Raw genomic sequence first — 22,560 nt, 5'->3', positions numbered from 1 at the left:
AGCAGGTTGCTGGCTTTGATGCCTCTGCTGCAGTGAGTGGTAATGCCAAACCCCCCCACCTCCCATAGCTAAGCCTTGTTCTCAGCCAGTGCCAGCCTCCAATATCTGAGCTCATCCCACCCGCTCTGCAGGATCTAGCGCCAGCCCTGCCATGCACTGCAATCGAGAGTGGGTGGCATCACATGGCCCTTCAGCCTGCCTTCTGGGTCTTGGCATGGAGGAAGAGGGACGTACACACACATAGACAGGCCTCTGTGTGATTAGGACTGCTGCTGCTGCTGCTGACCACATCTATCCCTCTTTTTTCTGTGGATTATTTCCACTGAGTCTTAAAGTCAGCGATGCCCACACACCTCAGTGGAGCAGAGACCCTTTCCAGCCCACAAAGCCTCCCACGCTCTAGACTTTGAGTGTATCTAGGTTGGGTGCACCAATCAGCGCTGGGTAACACCACCCACCCACCGCCTCATCCTCATCTTCCATCTCTTTCACACACTGTACTGTACTTTCTCTCAGACAATGCATTCAAAATAACTCACGGCTACAGCTCCTGGCCAAATACCTGATTTTATTATACGTATAGGGCTTCACCTGGAGATTGGGTGCACAGGAGCTGATTATCCAAAGAAAAGGGTGTGACTAAAAACATAAATCAGTCAAACTGAAACCACCTCTTCCGCCCCCACATCCTGTCTATAGGGTGATACCAGCAGAGGTGTGTTCTCACTGCTCATATAACTGACTGTACTTTGCCCCGCATCTGCAGCAATATAACTCACTACGGAGGGGAAAATGTGTCATCTTGAGAATGAACACATGACTGAAAGACATGCAAGCCAGAGAGAATATGTGCCTCACCCACGCAACCAGCAAAACCCGAGATCTTTCTTGTAAGACAGTGAGATATGTGTGAATTAGCTCAGTCAGTGGTCTACAGAGGGACTCTAGTAAGCCTCTACTGTTGCACGATCAGAGGCTCCACTATCACGATGAGGAAAGATGCAGGAATTTTATATTTAGGAGCTCTCCTTGACAACAACTCCCTGCCGACAATCGAAGCTTAAGACATTAAATACAAACACAAAAAAAACTAACTATGCAGAAGTCCGTCATGTTGCCACACAAATATGAAAAACAATCTCTGGGAACATGCCGGCTGTGATGGCACACCAAGTTGTGTGGTGGTGCCAGGGGTGGCAGCTTGTCTGTTTGTGTAGCGTGGTGTGCTGGTAGCTCCAACCTGCCCGGAGACAGGAGGTGTACAGATTGAGCACGGAGAACACCAGGCTCCTCATCAAGAATTTTAATGCCCTTGTTCTTTTTCTTGCTTCCTGTAAAGTTGCAAGTGCACCGGGTACATACAGGAAACTTTGAGCACAGCGTATCAGTCTGTTTGGCTTGAAATACAATAAGGAAGGAAGGAGTCCCCAGCATTTGACGCCCCACCCATTCGTTACCCCAGCAGTTACTGTAAATATTTGCATGAGTGAAATGAGGGAACAAGGTGTACTTCCTGTTGCAAGAATAATACTGAACCACAGGCCCGTGAGAAAAGGCTGTGTGACTGAGGAGTATTGCTCTTCCTCCATCCTGTAGTTCAAATATTTTGCAATCACAAATGAGGAACTTGGGAGCATGGCTGGCATACATATGGCATTAAAGACAAACGGTGTCAAATCAATACACCCGTATGTTGCATTTTGCCTCCACTACTTCACTTGTTATGACCTTTAGCTTATGGTGGCTAATGTTGCTGACATTTCTGAGTCAGTTTCCTAACTTAAAGTAATAGTTTGGCTGTTTGGGATTCACTTCTTGCTGAGAGGTGGATGAGAATGTTGAGACCACCACCCTAACATCTGTATGGTGTATGTATATATGGTATTAACTTAGCATAGTGTATATAACAAGGGGACAGCTGGCTTTGGCCACAGGTAACTAAATCCACCTACCAGCACCTCTAAAGTTCACTAATTAAAAGGTATTAATAGCTCCTCCTACTTTTATACTCTACTATGCTTTAGCATTTATTATTATCCTAAAATGTGAACAATACAGGGTCACTTTAACAGCAAAGGAAATGAGCACAGAACAAATTGTAGCTGCTTATTTTATGAATTTATTTCCAAATGTAAACTTCACTATTTCATGCATACAAGTTATGACAACATACATTATTCAACAATCTGTTATTTTTCATATTTGCATAGGACATGGTCACAATATATTGTCTAACATGTAAAAAATAATGCCATAAAAAGGTACAGCAGAGCAGCTAAGACCAGCACATTAAATTTGTGTAGAATCCGAGGAACTGTACAACTGTAATACTACTAATGTAGTGATTTTGGTTTACTGAAACAAAAAAACAAAACTGCACCTGAAGGTTAGATTGAGGTCATTGAAGAATGTACTGGCCATAGCTGAGTCAAGAGTTATTTACAGATTAGATTATATTGGTGCTGAGAGGGGAAACAGCACCATGGAGTCACTACAACAGGCAACTGATGGTGATGGGCAGAGGAGAAACGCACAGAGGTATCAAGAGAGCAACATTACACTGAGGAGGTACATTGAGGACAGACAGGTACAGGAAACAGAACCAAAAGGCTGGTGAGAGGCTCTCTTTGTAATCAAAGGGAGGGTCATTCACAGCACCTTGTGCTGCATAACCTGAAACTAATAACTCCTTTAAGGGCAAAAAAAAAAATCCAACGCTTGAGCAAAACTTTTTGTCAGCGTGCATTTTTAAAATAAAAGAGCCGCACAGTGTCAGTTCAAGCAGTCAAGCAAGACCACATGGTCAGCGAAGGGTTACAGACAGATATGGTCTGCTGTGCTGCATGCTTCTACTCACTCAGTCTCTTTTGTTTCTCGTCTTTTTACTCATTCAGAACGCTTGTGTGACTAAATGAGCTTTGTTCATTCAAGTGATTTTTTTAAAAAAGAAAACAAATGACAAAGTCGCTCATTTGAGATGTAGAAAAGGTCCATATTAAGCACAAACATCCACTGATCAACACTTAAAGCATATAATGTTGAACCCAAGGTGTGCTGGGTTCAAAATTACTGCAACATTCACCTTTCCCTTCGAAAGCCTTTGGTAACAACATGTGTTGAGCCTCCGATGAGCTGCGAGAACTCAAAGCTCCTTCTTCTCACTGCACAAGAACCGCTCTCTCCTGTAATTATCCGCACCTTAAAAAAGCCTCAGGCCTTTGTCATGAGGGAAGACATGCTCTGTGTGTCCTAAATATTATATATCATAACGCTTTTTAAATATTGCATGTATGATGTTCATTCGAATTGGCTTAGTTTACACAAAGAGCCTGAAGAGAAGAAAGGAGAGTTTGAACCTGGGAAATGTTGACAATGAGAAACGTACCTTGCGCATAACTTCACAACGTGTAAAAACCTCACAGTCGAGACAGACTTCTATTCATAACCTACAAAAATGCATCGGGTCGATGTAAGCAGCACATTTATAGCAAATGCAATTTTCAATCCTTTGGAATGGTTGGGCGTTCATTATCTTTAAGATTGTTTATGTCAAAAATACCTGTAATAAGCCATTATACATTGCTTGAGTATTGTACAGCAAAAAAAAAAAAGAAGAAAAAATTAAATAACAAGAACCAAATGAAAACAAAGCTACACAATCAAAATGTTTACATAAAGCAGAAATGAAATATTTCTGTACATTACATAAAAACATGTCACACTTTAAAAAACTGTACAAGTTTGTTAAATGTCTGATAGTAGCTAGGTTGTTTTTGTTTGTTTTGTTTGTTTTTTTTAACCTACATTTGTATCATCTTTATGAAGTTACCATTATAGTTTTGGCACACTGCAATTGCATCGATCATGCTTGAACACTGAGATCAGTCATGAAGCTTGTTGAGACGGTCTGATCAGTGATATATTCATGTAATTAATATAAACTTTTTTTTTTAAATAAGACTGTTAGTTCTTTACATACTAGGCAACAATCAAGTCGTTTTAATGTATTTTGTTTTACAGATAGCAAGAAAAGATATTAACTGGTACACTGTTAGTATCTTGTAGAAACCTTTCCATATTGTCATTGTTTAAAGTCCTTTTTTTCTTCCTCTTGCGGATGTTTGAATCTGTAATCTTAGTGGGATTACAATCGTAAAGTTGGATTAAAAAATGCTGACATGGAATTTCATAGTAATTTACAGCTGACATCATCCCCCCACATAGAAAAGGTTTAAACTAAGACAAATACATAGAGCTCAGTAGGGGAAGGGATGTTTTTCAATAGAATATTTTTCAAACATAAAAGAATAACAATAAGGTTTTATTATTTCCTGGAAAGATCCTTTTGTTGAATCTACAAGGATGTGCAGGACCCTGACAAAATGGGATGATTATATAAAATGTAGCCCAGTGTTTTGTTTTTGTTTTGTTTTGTTTTTTTACAGAAAAAAAGTCTCTTTCTTTCTTTCCTTCCTTCCTTACTTCCTTCTTCATTCAAGTAGGGGCAAATAAAACCACCAATTATTTGTGCTACTCATCAAGCAAACGTAAGCTACATGATGGATGTTTTAAAAAAGATATGAACGTACAACAAAAGTCAAATATTTCAAGAGGTATGATTTTTCGAGAGAAAAAAAATATACAAGCTTAAACATTTAATATGAGACAGAAAAAAAGCAATAATAAAAAATTATGACTACATTGCTAACTCACAATGCTGTGGTCTCTATTCTTATGGAAAACTTTCAAAATAATCTAAATAATAAAGAAAATGACTCACTCGTTCTGAAATTGTCGTACATAGAGGTCAGGAAGTTTTAATTTTTTATCGTCACCAACAGTCCTTTCAGTTTCTGACTTGGAGGAATCTTTTGGATAGCAGGTATAACCTGCATCCTGACATCAACAGACTAGTAGCTGTTTCTGATTAAAGGGGTGAACCCCATCAATGGGGCTAAAGTTATCTTTAAAAAAAAAAAAAAAAAGTATGGTGCCTTTAAACAGCCCAACCTTAATGCTGTGATAAATTCAAAGGAGTTGCAGAAATGACCTGAAGACAATGGAAAATCTAGAAAAAACAACAACAACAACAAAATAAATCAAACACACTGTACACCTTTCTCCAGAGAGGTTAATAATTATTTGACAACAAAAGTAAAAGTACAGTAAAAATGGACATGTACAAAACTGTGTTCAATGGCCTTTTGTGTTGAATTATTCAAGTAGATTTTGGTACAGTGAGATAAAAGTTATGATACACTGCCTGTGGAGGCCTACTGTGTGTGTCACCGCTGCAGTCTGGCTGGATGGATATACTGATTTGTTTACACTGTCACAGTTAGTTTATTTTTCAGATGGTAGGAGCTTCCTGTCGCCTACTGTATAGTCCTCTGACGCTAAAGGGTCAAAGATGTTTAAAAGGGCGTTTCACTGAAAAACAGCTCCGGTGCTTACTAAGACGTATAGCAGGACTGCACAATGTTATGAAGACATTATAGGCAGGAGCTGGGCCCGCACGGAGACGTTCCTGTTTCCAGTGTGGTCGGACACTGACCGGCAGTGAGCACAAAGCACCCAGGAACACAAGTGGAGGGGAAGGGGCTGGCAGACATTTCTGTGCAGCAACTGATGTTACAACAAAATCCACAGACTGTCCCGTATCTGCTTTGCGGATGTCGACCCTGAGGTAAATGTGTGCAGATTACGGATTAAGAAGTGATTAATGGAACCTGTTTGAGGGTGAGCTACTCAGATTTTTTAGATTTTTTATTTCTTTTTTTTCTTTTTTTTGCAAGCTATACTATAAACCAAAAGTCAAAAAAATTGCCTATGAAGAAAAAAGTCATGGTTAGAAACCACAAGCTGCTCAACAGCAATTTGAAGGATTTGTTTGCGAAAAAATCAAAGTTTCTTTTTTCAGAAATGGTAAATGCAAAAACCCCTCTCAGTGCTTCTTTCACTTAGAGTTGCTGATCAGTGGCATTCAAAGTGTCATCTTGCAGCCTGGAAAACTATTTTCAACATCTTACAGAGGATTGTTTTCTTATTTCACGTGTGGTGTTTTGAGAAGAAAAACTACTGCATTCAATCTAAATAAGGGATGTTTTCTTTCTGGAGGATGTGACAGAGCTGATTCTTCACAACTTTAAAGGGAGATGGGTGCTGCGGAGAACGAGGCACAAGGCCTGCCATTCATGAACGTACACCTGCCAGACCGCCTCAAAAAAAAAAAAAAAAAAAAAACCCTCAATGCTTCCAAGGCAAAGTTGTTAACATGCATATAGTGTGAAGCACGGGACTGCAGGGGCGAGAGCACATGCAAATTATGATGACAACAGTCTGGAGGAGTCTGACAGGACCAAATACATGGATGAAACTATTTCCGGGGCCGAAGCATTAAAAGAAAATGTAGGCATAACACAGACTGGCTGGGCTGTAGCAGTTTTGATAGTGGTGCCCGTTTCCATGGAAGGTTTACTGTGCCTTTTGCCTGACTTATTGAGGCATGTCTGTCTAGAAACACAAGTCAGCTTTCTCACGGGACATCTGAGCTTCACAGGCAGGACGTCATGAGGCTGGTGAGAACTGCACTTTGCTGATATGTTCGTTTTGGTTCAAATGTTTTTACAACAGTTTAAAAGCCCCCCACCCCTCCCCCCACACTCCTTGTTTGCTAGAGAGAAGTTTGAAAGCAGCTGTTTGAGAGCTCTTGGATTTATCGGTGTGAATTTGGAGCGACGGTTTTCCTTGGCGTTGTGAAATTTGACTCTCCAGCAGTAGTAGAGGATTTCTCCCTGTGCTTAGGATGGAGTTGGGTACATACCACCCACACTGCTAGTGTCGTCTAGGTAGTACTGTTGTTCATACATTTCTCTCTCTACTCTTATCATACAGGTTGGATCAACCCACTAATTACAGCCATCCCCCCCCTCCTACACAGTTTTCTACAGTTAGAGGGAGGAAGGGAGTTGGGAAGGAGGAGATGGCGGTGTCTGCGACTGGGTGTCTCCTCCTCTGTGCTGCTCAGCTCGTGATAAACCTCTCCTCTTTTATCAGGACCTGCCCTCTCTTGTCTGTCTATAGCAGATAGCCGCTTTGTTCACTCCGTGTTCCACCATGTCGCAGCTCTGCCCGACACTCTCACGCCTACATTTCTCCTCCACCGAGTCAACCAACCTTATGCAATTTGGGTGGCTTGGAGTGTTACTACTCTCTAGGACAGGTAGAGCCAAGATGGGTGAGGGAGGACTCCCTGGAAATGGCATGTTAGCACTCCTCCTGCGGTCTGTGAATAGCTTCTTGTGGGATGCAGCCGTTTCCTCCAGGGGAGGCCACAAAAGGCAAAGCCGGGTGGAGGAAAGTGAGCAGGCTGTCTGGCTCTACCTGTGATACTGCCAAACAGCAGCCCCAGGCCTCAATGAAGGGTGGCTTACAAGACTGAATAGAAAGCTTTCATTCACTCTTGTCTTTGGTACTTTTTCCTATGTGCTTCAGAGAGGGATAAACATTGTCTCAACTAAAGTCCCTTTGTGTCCATTTTGTGTGAAATGTCAGCTGATGACACAGCACTTTCTTTTTTAAGAAAAAAGCATGAACAGCTGCTTTGAAACTGTCTCTATTTAAAGGGTCTAAAGTTTCTCCAACTGAGTATTTTTATAAAAACTGTCAACCCAATATAATCCCGATCCTCCCACAGATTTACACAGTACATTTTTTTTAAAACCCAGTGTAACGGTATTAACGTTGCAGCGGAGGAACAGATGTATTTTGATTACTGAGGTGGGGGATTCTCTTAACAAACAGCACTTACATTACAGACGACCCCCCCGCCTCAGAGCACAAGGGAGATCAGGACATGATTTCTGTGTATGATTGAGCGTATGACCATAGGGCTAGTTTCCTCAAACGTGAAAACCAACAAAAGAACAAAGAGTGCAAATTGTGTTGAGTGTAAGGCTGCTATATGTGTACTGTATGTTTTTTCTTCACCATGTTCATTCTTTCAAGCTAACAAGGCCATCCCTGAGCAGGGCGTAAAATTCAACCCCCGTTGAATTTCAGAGTAAAGTGATGAGTATATTGTGCAGTCAATGTGAGTACTGTTACGTACTGTGGTATTACAGAAATAGCAACTGTCCTGAGGTGTGCATGTGTGTACCCCCTCTCCTCACTCATTCAAAAGAAACAAAGAAAAACATTTTTTTAGATAAGACTTGTCAGGGTGTCTGTTTTTTTCTTCTTCTAAACCTTGTTTAGCTGACTGCAAACACACATTGGGCAACTAGCCATGATCAGAAGCTAAAAATTACAGACATATGGTACAGAATGTAAATATTTCCATCTGGGAAAGGCATTACCTTCTTTTAGGATCACACAAGTAATTGCACTACAATAAGCACTTATGTACAGTATGGTACACCACAGCAAGCGCAGGAATAGCAAAGGGTTGGGGGGGTTGCTGACAACTGTGCAACACAAGTGTTATGACAAAACAAAACAAAAAAACAGGCCTCCCAGGTCAGAGGCAGAAAGTGCGACAGGGTTTCAGTTTAAGGCGAGTTGGCTGGGCTGAGGGCAGGGCTAAGGGCAGGGCTGAGGGTAGGGCTGGAGGCGTCCGAGCGGCTGTAGTCGCTGAGGGAGCTGGGACGTGTGGTACCACCGCTGCTGCCGCCGTGGGGCCTCTTCAGCATGCCGGGTTGGAAATCTGAGTGGCGCCGGGCGTGTTTCATCAGGTGGTCGCTACGCATGAAGCGCTTGTCACAAAGTGGGCACCCGAATTTCTTCTCACCCGTGTGGGTGCGGTAGTGGCGAGCCAGCTCGTCGGAGCGGGCGAACTTCTTGCTGCAGTCGGGCCAGGTACATGGGAAAGGCCGTTCTCCTATAACACACAGAGGAAGGGAAAGTCTTTAATCACACAAGGAGATGGCAACATCACATCAGGCCACACTTTCTTTTTAAATACACCGCACTTAAACATGTTTTTCAGGACCTACAAGCAGTTGGAGTTTTCCATTGGTTTCAGATATGGAAGTCTTTTGCAAAGAGGAAGTGAGGTAAGATACAAAATACTCATCATGACTTGTTATCTCTTGTTTCTTGTGTGGTTGCATTAACATACAACAGAAACTCTGTAACTTTGACACAAATAAAAACAAGTTATCTCAATTTAACTCAAAGTCTCTGCAAGTTCATTTGAACACTGTGGTGAAACAACAAATGCAATTAAAAAGAACTTTTTCAAACCAATCTTGAGAGGATGGTGGGAAAGAGTGTAAAGTAGGTGTGATTTGTAATAGATGGGCCAAAACATGTAAAATCCACCCATAAGTGGTGTTGTTGAACTGTTTAAATTCTTATATACCGATATAAAAAAAAACCTTTTCAGAGCTTGTGAATGTAAAATGAAACTAATTAAACTCAAGGACGTGTACATATTCCTGCTACGTATCAAATGGCTCACCGCAGTAGGAGACGTGACTCATTGTGAGGTGTTTACAGGTTAACAAGTCATGAAGACTGCAACGCACAAATCATTTGTCATAGAAGAACCAGGCCTGTTAAACTAGACTGTGCTGTTTTCTGTACATGGGATACTGAGTCAACAAGAAATAATGATCACAAGGTTATTTCTGGGTTCATATAAAGGAAGGATATCAAATGAACCCAAGATATCTTCAAAATATTTTTTTTAAAAAAGGACAAAAAAAAGTAGTGAGCCGTGGGACTTGGAGGGACTTGTGGTGAAGGAGCAGACACAGCTTAATTATCAAAGCTCCAGATGCTAATCACACTCACAATGGTTACCCAGCCCATTTTCCAACATGCAACTATCTGTGACTCGGCACATGGGAAATTACACCCTTCCCCCTCCATCAGGCAATAAAAGTGGGCTTTGACACAAATCTACTCAAAGCCAGATGGCACTATATATCTTGTGGTTTTCCTTCCATTCTGATGTGGAAACAGTGTGCGTGGAGCCTAAATGCAGCGTTCTGCGTCCACTGCCCAACATGTCTAATACTGTGTTCTATTTAGTTCCATTTCAGCGAGTTTCTGCCTGACAATAGCTACATCCAGCTTCTAATTTTACCAGTGTGACATTGCAGTCCTATAGCGAAGGGCAGGACGTATTGCTTTAATGTTATGGCTCCTTCCTGAGAATAAGAATAATCAGTCATCATGTGTGAGCCTATTCCAGGGATTTGAGGTATGGAAAGGAGACGGTGAGATGCGTGAATGTTTATTGGTGGCATGACAAATGAGCACATAAAAACAGGCCTGCCAAATGCTTTCTTTGTTCTGTGGCTTCCCTTAGGGCCACAATGGAAACAGTGCTGTTCGCCTTCAAACACTCATATGCTACCTGATGCCTGTGAGGCTAAAAAACAAGAACTCAGTGCACTACTAGTCTCCGTCCCTCCTCCCCCAGTACTGCATAGTTACAAAACATGCAGACAGACAGAGCAAGTCTAGACAGCCCGGTCTGTGTTCCTGCCCCTGACGCCTCACCTCAGCTCCAGACAAAATCAGTCAGCCCTACCCACAACAGTTCCTGCAGGGCTCATACGGGGCTCAAGTGTGTGTAAACTCAGTGAGTAGCATATATATTAGCATAACACACAGTGCACACAGCCAAAATATCTTCAGTGTTCTCACTCTGCTGCTGCAGTTAACACACAAAGAAAGAATGTGCCCTGCATGAAGTTAGAGTTACAATTCATGAAAACGAGGAGGCTCTGGTTGGTTGACCCCGTTACACATCCTGGATTACACCCTGGAGAAAAAAAAAGAGGCAGTTTAACTTTTAAAGACACTGATCTCACTGAAGAGACTCATGATAGTCTGATTTCATAACTTATTAGCAAGAGAAGCATCCCTGTGCTTCCACCTGGCACTACAAAATGAGTTATTGGCTAAAAAGTGGAGCTAAGCTCTGCGGACTGCTTAAGGCTCAATAACCAGTGTAACGGATCCAACAACATTAATATTTAACCAGACACCAGAGAGCCAGGCCGAGATATCCAGTCTAACTGCCCTGATACAGTAATGCAGTCATAGTGGAAGCGTCAGGTATCCAACAGCAACTCACTGAGACGTGTCAAATTATTTAGCTCCTTGGCTTCTCAGGAAAAATGTAGGGAAAAAAACACAGATGCGCTGCCCATTTTCACCCCCCTCGCTAAACTGCTTTTGGCATTTAGGTCACCACTGATATGAATATGCATTTAAAAGCCCGGCTGGTTTAATGTCAAGCCTTTAAAAATTCACTTGCGTAAAGAAAAATCATGCAGTGCCCCAATTAATTGTTGTGTTTGTGTGCGTGCTGTAAAAAACTATTTCTGGTAGCAACAAGGAGGTTTAGGGAACATACTCTTTCCTCCAGAGTGGAAATGATGATAGGGGCTATTATCCTGTGTGTCAGGAGGATGACACTCTCCAAGATATTTCTATAGACTGCAGCTATTACTCAGCATCTCTGTTGAAAGAAGAATGCTGCAACCTACTCCCCTTACCCTGCTCTTATTCCCATCTATTTCCAGTACTGTCACAGCTGGGGAACCGTGGCTATAGTGACGCCAGGTCCCACCGATTGGTTATCCCATCTCTGGCACATCCAGAGAGTGGTTTGCCTTTCTCAGAACGTGACGGTTTTAGAGGGCGATGGGGGTCATGTTATAAGGGGAGCTTTTCCCTAATGAACACAGTGACCCAGTTACCCGTTAAGCAAGTTACATCACGCAAGCAAACTGTACCTTTACTAAGCACTAGTGTCCCCCCTCCAAGGAGACGTGATTATGTCACAGGTACTCTTGTTATATAACTGTTCTCTGTAAGGCCACTGGGTCAGTAAATAAACAGCTCATCTCTGCCCGTCTCCCGCCACTTTTCTCTCATTCATATGTGAGAAATTTGGCTCCTCCATTTTCAAGCAGAAATGGTTAAGAGAAACAGAATCTGAGTACATCTCCCAGGTGTAAGGGATGCTGTCTGCAAAGGTGAGATCAAATCTCCTTTTTGACGTGAGCAGCGGTGCAGGAACTCAACTCGGTCACCTGCTCCAACAACAGCTAGCAGCATTTCAAATAAGAGTAGATAACATTCCTGGTGTGTCCTCAGGCGTGGGCCAAATTCACACAGTGTACAGCCATGTCAGCCTGCCATAAGAGAGCTTGAGTAAATAGCTCTGCAGGGTGAGCAGAGAGGTGGGGGGGGGTGAATAAAGTTTCTGTGGATACATCAGAGATCACCTTGAAGTTAACTTTGTGCTGCCTGCACAGTGAGAAGCAGAACAGGAAATATCTTTTACAGAGCTCAGAACAAAGACAAGGTGCACACTAAACCTGCGTGGACATTTACAAGCAAACAGCTCAAGAAGGGAAAGTTAAAGCTGGAGTCAGACTGTAGATCACAGCTCATTGGAGTTGGGGCTACCTCACTTTAGCGCTGGCTTAGTGGCACAGTCAGCTTGGCAACATGAAATGAGAGGGGCACCACTAACTCCAGTGCTAGGGCTCAGCACAATCCTGTAATTTAGTTGCATGTTTACAACAGACTATGACCTGTAACCAACCGGGAGCCAGCTACTCTGCCAGCAGACAACCGTTCATGGGATTTTGGGTAATACCAAAATGACTGCTTAGTCCCTCATCAGCATAAACCACTAGAGCAGACAGGGTTAACCCAACCGTACCCCAGCCGCTCCCTCTACACGCACCATCACACGCCAAGATGATAACATGTGTGTGGAGAACAATGCATATACATTAAGGTGTTTGCAGCACGTCTTTTCATTGTTCACACGGCAGCACATGCAGGCTCCGCGCGTACAGAAATAACACCAAAGGCATACAAAGTTCTGCGGTCTGCAAGATGGAAAAAAAAAGAGGCACCGTTTGATTCGAAACACATCTGAGATCTGAACAACTGTTTACGTGGCTATTTGTCTATGAAAAATTAACTCAGTGGGAGAGGAGTCAAATTACCAAGAAAAACATGTTTTCCTCAGAGGCATTCAGAGTTTTCTGCAAACAAGAATAAAGGCGTCCCTGCAGGAGCAGTCGACGAAGGACCCTTGGGTGGGTCAGGTGCTCGTGATGAGGACCCGACTCAAGCCTGTCAGGAGAACGCTCAGAAAACAGACAGCATTTGATCTATTATCATCTTTTGTCTTTATTGAGAGGGACCTTGCTTTCCGTTGAATAGCCTACCTCCCCTTGTGGGCCTATAGCTGTCAGGTTGTGAACAATAGCAGCAGCCTCGCTCCCAGCAGGAGAGGCACTCCTGTAATGCATTTCAATCAGACAGGCTGTGTTACTACCCGTAACTCACTACCCTTGGTCTGAGCTGCAAAAGGGCTATTGACATTCAACCAGAGACATGCAGCTGGGTCGAGTGTGACCGTGTGATTCCTGCACATACTTAGCCATACATTACTTCATCCGCTGAACTGTTTAAGGAGATAGCTCGCCTGCATTGACCAGCTCATCACATTTGCCTCAATTAGTCAGAGTGGGCACTCTCTTTCAGCCTTGAGTGCATGCTAAAACAACCTGCAGCCTCGATGTGTTGCTGGCAGTCTACTCATCTTAAACCGTGGTTAACTAAGGATGTGCACATGCAAACAGATGCAGCCATTAGTGGGTGTTTACAGTTAACAAAAGCAGGTGGGAGCAGGGATGCCCCGTCATCCGTGACTCTCACTCACGCAGTACAATGCCAGCTCATTTCACTTATGGGGTCTGACATTATAGCTCATATGGGACAGCCATCCCTCACGAGCCAGCACCAGACAAAGAGCCATAACCCCTGCTAGATATTGAGACGCGTCACCGAGCTGAGATAAGAGGAGATAGAGGAGATAGTGCCAGCTGTCCAGTGTTATACATGATGATGAGTGGGAGAAAAAACATTTTCATGCGTCACAGAAAATGATTATGCCCTCCTTCCCCCAACACTCCACAAAATGCTCCACATCGCGTGCTGAGGGCCACACCCCCTTGTGTCATGGTCTGCCACAGACTGATTTATCACTCTGAGAAAGGGGACACACCTTACATACCGTAGGGAACAGAAACAGCAAGAGACAAAACACTCCCTCTGACAGCGATTTTCAGCCATTCCTCTCTTATAGAAGCTGAGCCGAAAACAACGCAGTGGACACAGTCACAGTCAGAACTCTTAGATGGGACCCTGTGAGTGCCGGGGTGTTCTCCGTTGTAGAGGTCACAGCCCTTCAAACGTTAATCAGATTAGCGGCACATGCAGCTGAATAAATGACCTACATCAATGGAGGGCATTGACAGTGAATATCCTGGTATCTAACCCCACCCCCCATCCTGCCGCACTGCATATTCGTCGTCTTTGTACTGCAGATCCCTCCCTTGCATGCGAGATGCGGTTGGAGGTTTATCACAGTGTTCCACAGGTCTGTATCCTTCTCTTCCTGCCGCTGGTAATCAACACCACGCCACAAGCCGTGGCCCCGAGTTCTGGCCTTGCAACACAACACGCTCGAGCACCTATTTTGCTTTGCAAGCTGGAGAAGGGTGGGAGGGGCTGCTCAGGGAATAGACAGAGCAGCTTTTATAGAACTACTCCAGAGCTAACCGAAGAATACATGAGCCCTGTGGGCCAGTGAAAGCAACGCAGCCATGAAACCGCATGACAGGGGCCTTTCAGCAGCCACCATGCATGCTTGGCTGCTTAATCACAGTTAAATCAGGTCTATATTTCAACATTAATGAGGAGCTATCCTACTATCAGCTTTACATCCTACGTCCACATACTGAAAAGCATATGGACAGCATGTGCACCCGGCTTTAAGAGATGTCTTTCATAGAGCAGCAACCCAGAGGATTAAAACAGTCAAGATGCTAGCTCCACTTTGGTTTTATTTACATCCCGAGGATCAAGTAGATTTAACTAATACCTTGTTTCCATTGGACACATACTGTACTGCTACACGTGGCATTCACAAGCCAACCAGATTTCATTCACAAGACCACCCTCTAAGAAAATATCTTATCTTACAGCAGCGGAAAACACTAGAATTTATGCATCAGTAAATTTATATGAAGACAAAGAGTCTGCAGCGTGAACTCTGTCAGAACATTTCACTCAACTCAGCCTCATATTTCAACCTCATAATCATGACCAGAGTCATTTGGATTCATCATCTTGGGCTCATGAATGTTTGTACAAAATTTTGTGGCAATCCATCACATAGTTGTTGAGATATTTCAGTCTGAACCAAAGCAGTGGACTAACCATCATGGCACTAGCATAGCTACAAACATAACATTTGTATTGTCACCAGAATGGGGACAAATGGAAACTGTTGAGCATCTCCTGACTGAGGAGTCATCATTTCATTACACGTCAGGAGAAATATGGCTCAACTGGGTGGGATGGTGGAAATCCTGCTGTGTGGTAGCCAGGTAGACAGACTGACCTCTTGTGCCCCAGTAGTTTTTACCCATTGCTGTGCCAAGGTCAGGCTCAAGCAAGAGCAGGAAAACCCCATCTCCACCCTGCTACCTCATCACTGCCACCAGCCACACAGGAACACTGTGCACTCTGTGTAGCAGTGCAGCCAAATATAAAACCACTGGCAGGACTGCAGTATATATAATCAGAGACTCCTGCTTCTTTTTTCCATGTGGAATTTAGGATAATTTCACGTTTAAAAAAAAAAAGTGTCATTAACCACAGTTATTCGGCTGAAAATAGAAAGCATGCATGAATAACTGGGTCTATTTGTGCTGCCAGGTGGTGCCACTTATTTTTTTATTTTTTTTTTAGGGATTCATAGCAATCTCACAGTATTAGAGGTACCCCCAGCAGAACACAAAAGAGGTGCAGACAAAACCTCAAACCAACTGTAAAATATGTCATTAGGCTCTTTGTCTATGAGAAACACTGACCCTGTTACTCCCGGTGATTCGAATAGTTTTCGAATAGGTCTTATATACTGACAAGATGGCCTTTTGTGAGACCCAGCTGTGGAGGGCACAAAAGGCCCGGGCTGTTCTTTCTGAAGAAGACATGACTTGTAATGAGCTTGTCAGGGGCCATCTCTCCTTTGAAAATGGCAGTCTGCATGACATGACCAAAGCAGAGTAATGAGGCTTCACAGAGAACACCATGTACTCTTAGACACCTCGTGGGAAAGAGGGGATTATGCAACTTAAGACAAAGAGTCAGAAAAGGAATTGGTGCTGAGTAAAAAAAAATATTTTGATGGTCTTAATTTGTTCCATTTAAAAATAAGATTATTTCTACATCTGTGTTACATGACTGCACTTTCCATACCGCAGTATATGTGTTGGAGCCCCGCCTGCCCACACCAGGACATCAGACAAAAGCTGTGTGGTAACCTTAGACCCCTAAACTGCAGTGAATTCTTCTCCATCAAACTAAATGCACTATAATGAGCTATTTAAATTCAGCATGTACTCTCATGTCTAATATATCCCAGCGTCTGTGTTACACTGTGTCAGAGAAGACAACTGTGGTTTAAGAAGAAACCTAAAATTAAACCACTTAGTCTCCACTAAGGGGACGGGGAACTTTTTAATACCCTTAAAGAGACAGAGTGCCCAGTTACGAGGGATAATCCACAGGCCTCACTCTCACAATTTTATTACGTAGTTCCCTATGAAAACTTTTAGACCAAGTTCTGCGCTACAATGTTTCCTTAAAAACACATTTCTGTTGAGTTTTTCCAAATATAGATGTTTTAAAGGCTGCAAACGAACTTTTATTCACCCCCAGTTCCTCTGAAGCGGCAGCTAAAGTTTCATCAGATGAATTCCTAAACAAATAAAGCAGAAACTATCTATGGCAGACGAGATATGTAAATAAGGGTAACTGACACTTAGTCAGTTTGAAAAGGCGACGTGAATCATTGAGCTTAACTTTTGTTTTTCTAAATAAAAATGATGCCTCTCAGAAGATATGACTACTAGGTGAAGTTCATTTGGAGCTAGTAATGGGATCTTTTTTTATGTGCTGTAGACATTGCATAAGAAATACAGTGCAGCTCAAGTTTCAGCTCTTTTTACACTCATAAATCACACACACACACAAAGATCGCAGAAGCTGGGATGATGAGGCTTTGGGCGTTACAGAAGTCAAGTAAGGTCGCCTTGTCCCTGGCTCTTTGTTTAGTGTCTATAACAGTGTTTCCCCCCTCAATTAGATAGCGGTGTTTGGCTTGGACTGACTGGGCTGGAATCCATTCTCTCCTGACTCTGCTAGTAGGGGCTGAAAGGAAGCACACTGCGAGAGTCTGGCTCTGTGAAAGCACTGCAAGGTTGGCTGAGGCAGCCCGCCTGAACTCTCATGACCCACATTCTGGGACTATCCAATCAAATAAGCAGAAAAAGTCATTATTATCAGAATTTATAGGACACAAACCAATCGTGAAGCCAGACACGGGAGCAGATCTAAACAGAAAGGCAGGCGAAAGGAAATGCTTAATAGACATTCAAGGGCAGGGATAATACGGAGCAATAAAAGTGCACTAAAAACACATGGTCCGGGCTGAAGGGAAGCACACGGAGGGGCAGGAGTCTGGCTCTCTGAGAGCACTGCTGCAAGTTTGGCTGAGACAAGGCAGCTGAACTGAGATGACTCACGTTCTGTGACCATCCAATCAAATAAGCAGAAATCGTCCTCATTATCAGGAATTACAGCACACAAACCAATCACAAAAGGCAGACACAGGATCCCAAAAGAAAGCAAAGGCTTAATAGGCAAATGAGACGAGGGCAGGGCTGATAGACAGAAATAAAACTGCACTAAAAACACACGGTGCAGAAGACACAGGCATTTTGTTTGGAAGTCATTTAACTAATGCTACTTGACTATTATAGACTCCTGTCTTATGTGCATGTGTCAGTATTCTCTACTGTTTATACACCATTGTAGTCAGCACCAAGCTGCAGCTGACAGAGAAATCTCAATGAGCACGAATAAAAAAACAACAACACTATCAAGACAGGGAAAATCACAACACAACAGGCCTGCAGTTTTCAAGTGTGCACTTCTAATTTTTATTAGTAATTCAACATATGGTACCCATATGAACTTCTTCTAAAAGGGTAGTAAATGTACCGCTATAAGTACACAAAGCAAGGCAGGAGGTTGTATCCTAATAGCATGTGAGAAGAAAAGCTTAATGGGCAATGAGACAAGAATTTACCCCCTGTAAGTATGGATCACAGATTTTTTAATACTAAGACAAATGAGGAGTGAGGAGGCTCAGAGCCAAGCTTCGGTGCAGAGCTGTAGTTTCTCATGCACACCTCTCTGTGGACTGAAATTTTTCTATATGACTCAAATGTGGGTCAAGTTCACACAAGACGTTTCTTATGTGATCCAGAGTGCAGTGTTTTGTTTGTGTGTTGTCAGGCTGATTTGTGCGTGTGCATGTGAAAGAATAGAGGACAGCGTTGAGGAGGAAGAGGTGTGTGTGTGTGTGTGTGTGTGTGTGCTATAGATGCAGAGTCTACAAAGCAGAGTCGAGGCTCAACTAGCTGAGTCTGTTGCTGGCCAGATCAGCTGGCGGTCTGTCTAGCGGGGGTGTGGCACATCACAACAAAGGGCTTTGGGCAGACAGGCGACTGCACAGCTCATATCAACCCCCCAATTTGAGTCGATCTACATCTTTTAACCCCCTCTATCTCTCTCTCTCTCTCTAGCCTATCCTGCGGAATCCAAAGAGCTAAATATGGAGGGAAGTCACACGTATCATACGGCTGACCTGGAGCTGCGTGATTTCACCGTTTTTGCTCTGCAGTGTGATTGCACGCTTTCCGGGAGAGGGGGGGTTGAAAACTTTTCTTTTATGCATCTATGCATGCCCACATGCATCGGTGGACTTATTGACATGGCTTTTAATGCGGAAGATTTTTTTTTTATTTTATTTTATTTTTTAATTTGTCGTCATGGAAACCAAAGTTGACTTTAATGAATGCGCACAGAAATCTGATCCGTGTCATTTTGTCCTGCGTTTGCACTGCAGTTTCGGTTTCTACTGTCCAATGCGGGGGGGTGGGTGCGTTGCAAAGAGGAAAGCGGTGACAAAGCTCGGAGACTTGAGTGGGAGTGGCACTATTTTCGACTCCCCCCTCCTCCCTCCCTCCCTCCCTAAATTAAAAAGGACATTTCACAAAGTTCACACAACTTAAGAGAAACAATGCAAATTATTAAACCATGCACCATTTCTTTTCCCCCCCCTCCACCCCTTTCCTGCGATTATTTCCTTTTCAGAGTGGATCCGTGAATATTTACGCACATGACTGGATGAAACGCAGCAGTCAGTCACCCTCCCTCTGTAACAAATATCGCTCTGAGTGTAAATGAAAGCAAACTTCTCACTTGAGTATTCTCACTTTTAATCATCCCGTCCGGTGTCATTTACAGGGAAACCACAATAAGTCACGGTCACAGGCACAACAAACATTTTGCATCCAATGAAACTGACCTGTATGTGTCCTTAGGTGGGCTTTGAGGTGGGATGATTTGCCATAAACTTTTTCACAACCTGAATAGTGGCATTTGTGCTTTTTCTGAGGCGATTCTTGCTCAGTTCGACCCCGCGATCTTTTGCCTCTTTGTTTGAGCGAAGGCTCGGAGATGGTGGTAGGTGTGGCAGAGTTTCCATCATCATCATCATCTATGAGGTTCGGCATGCTCTCATCCTTTATTTTTGCCTGCTCGGCAACATTGTTGGGAGTCTGCTGGTTAAAATCCGCCAGAATCCGCGCCACCACAAAAAGAGAGGAGTTATCTTTCACCAAAGGCTCCTTTATTTCCTCTCCGTTCTTGGAGGAGGACGGGATTTCTGGTTTAATCTCCCTATTCCCTTTAGGTGCGTGAACAATTGCACGACTGGACATTGAAACAAGGCACTCTGCTGCAAAGTGATCCATTTTGTCTTTGAAACAGCCCCCTCTGCTTCTTAATGACATTCAAAAAAAAATTAAATTAAATTAGATGATGGCGTGTGAAAACAAAAAGTACTTGTTCCGTGGTTCCCTTTGTGTGGTGGTGGTGGTGTTGAGGAGGAGGAGGTCGTTCTCATCAGAGAAAACTGACTTTATGATCTTACCCGGCTTTCCAATATCATCAACATCCTGTGAGAGAAACGCCTCGGACAAAAATGCAGACAAGCCCCCTCAGAGGAAGAAAAAAAAAAAAGAAAAAGAAACCCAATGTCTTTGTTTAGTGCAACGACGCTGGAAAGAGGACCTCCACAAACTTGGATGTGTTAACTCCCATCGCGGCTACAAACACTCTCCAGCATAGTGAGTGTGTCTCCTGAGCGCCTGTTCCTGCTGGTTGTATCCATGCTGGGGGCGTGTCGACCGGCAGCGCTCGGCAAGCATCGTCAGCGAAGGCTCCGCTCATTCATTGGGTACAGCGTGTCCCCAAATGCACCGAACAACACGAGTTAGTTGAGTTTCACCACAGGTTGCCCTCATGCATTCAGATGATGTATCTCACGGGCGACACACTTATGCACTGCAGAGACGTTTTTTTGGGGAAGAATACATGCAATAACTGATATTTTAGGTTGGGTGGGTGGAGTCGGTCGGTGGTGGATGATTTTGCAGCATCCTGTCCAAGCCTGCATGCATGCATGCACACTGTGAGATTTTTGCAGCATTTGTTAAAAGAAACTTATATGCTATTGTTTAGCGTTTTCATAAACGATTCATTCCTTGTTATTCTATTGGTTCATTGTCAGAAAAGTATGTCAGTCCAAAAACTGATGTCTTGTTTGTTTCAGCCAAAGTCCAAAAAATATCAAATTATTTAATTTATGATAAAAAAAACACAGAAAAACTACAAATTCTCACATTGGAGAAGCTGGAGCCGGAGAACATTTGGCATTTTTTGTCTCTGATCCATTAATTGATTAATCAACAGATCATTTCAGTCCTACTATTGTTAAAAATAAAAATAAATATGCAAGGAAGATTGCTTTTTTAAAGATATTACTTGATGGTAACTGAAGTTTTAAATTACAGCAATCTCCTCTTTATACATTTAATGTGCAACCTTAGGATGAAGAGATGGAGAAAATGAGTTCTAGTGCCACTTACTGTACATGCTAGGAGATTATTATTGGCCTCTATGTGACTCTAAATGGTTTAATAGTTAATTGTTTTTATTACAGAGTTATAAATCTGAGTGATATAATAAAATAATTCTAATCTTAAACAGGGTTTAGAAATGTTTCACAATAAATGTATCCTCTCAGACAAGCCTCTCAGACTGTGATGAGTGGAATCTCAATAAAAGCCATTTACTGTATTGACTTCCCCAGTTACACATAATCCAATCACAAATGAGGAAATGATAAAGAAAAGCACACAAGCCACAAAATGACTTTGAGTCAAGTGAGTGGTCTGCAAAACAGGGCTGCATTTCATCATTAACAGTCCCTAATACTTAGAATATTATTCTGTCACCTTCTTGGAGCAAGCAAGCACACTCTGGGGCCTCTGGCCAGCGAGGTTGTGCACCAGTAGAGAGCTCAACCGCCTCAAACTGCCAAATTATTGTCTTAGCGTGCTGAGATTTCACACAGGCAAAATAATTTGTCTTCACAGCCTCTCAAAGGCTTTTAATCACATTCTAGTCAAAGAAGGGATGTAAACACGACAATGTGGTAACAACTGATACATTTTTTGAAAGTTAAACCTTCTACTTTTTACTGCATTGCAGTCTTTGTTCTGTAATGTACACTTCCCTTGAATGCATGCATGCAAATACAAAGACAGAAATAGAAGAGTTGCATCATATTTGCACTGCGGCCTTGACAACTCAAAAAAGGCATTCGGGAGTTGCTATATTTTGTGATTATGGCCAATTATTAAGTGAAATATTCTCACTGTAACACCAACAGGTTTACAAAGATGGTAGCTTCTTTTTAATGAACTTGCAATCTACCTCAAAACGCTCCTCAGAGCAAACCCTGTGGTCTCTGCCAATTGAAATCCAGCCAGCCACTACAGGCACAATTTTCTCCAATTTATCCTTCAGCAAGAGACAAGTGACACACACACCATTGTGGAGAGGAAAGAGTCAAAGCTGTGCGATATGAAGGTTTAGTCATTATTCGACAATCATTTATTTCACGGTGCTCGTTTTACGATTGGCTGGTTTGAACCTGTTTCCAGACATCTTGAATTAAATCTATAAAAAGTCAACTTTTCATTAAGTTTCGAGTTAGAACATTTTAAACACAGAAGCCAGCCGGGTGTGGAAAATAGCATGTCACCAGCTACAAAGTCCTGACAGGAAAACAAACCAGCTCATGCTATTGATTAGTAGCAAAGTCACGCTTCAATGTTCCCAATGACCCTGTGCACCTAGATTAACCACTTTTTATACCTTGAATTTGTCCGAGATTACGAACATAATAAAAAGGTACTTTGTACATAATGTTCTCTGTGAGCAGTACTGCAGCTTTTCATCTTTTATTTACTTATTGCCAAATTAAGCAAATTTATTAAGAATAGGTAAAAAAACTTGCCGATACAGGAT

General features: G+C 42.7%; 1 protein-coding gene across 1 annotated transcript; it reads right to left on the bottom strand.

The window, feature by feature from the left end:
* Positions 1-2,099: 2,099 nt before the first annotated feature.
* klf13 (Kruppel like factor 13) lies at positions 2,100-20,503 on the bottom strand. Its single transcript, XM_010729428.3, has 2 exons — positions 19,490-20,503; positions 2,100-8,878 (listed from the first exon to the last, which is right to left on the bottom strand). The coding sequence occupies exons 1-2, from the start codon at positions 19,974-19,976 to the stop codon at positions 8,550-8,552; spliced, it is 816 nt and encodes a 271-aa protein (XP_010727730.1). The 5' UTR covers positions 19,977-20,503; the 3' UTR covers positions 2,100-8,549.
* Between the last annotated feature and the right edge of the window lie 2,057 nt (positions 20,504-22,560).

This window comes from Larimichthys crocea, chromosome XXI (assembly GCF_000972845.2).
Source record: "Larimichthys crocea isolate SSNF chromosome XXI, L_crocea_2.0, whole genome shotgun sequence".
Classification (NCBI taxonomy): Eukaryota; Metazoa; Chordata; class Actinopteri; family Sciaenidae; genus Larimichthys; species Larimichthys crocea.
This window is presented reverse-complemented; position numbering and strand designations above follow the sequence as displayed.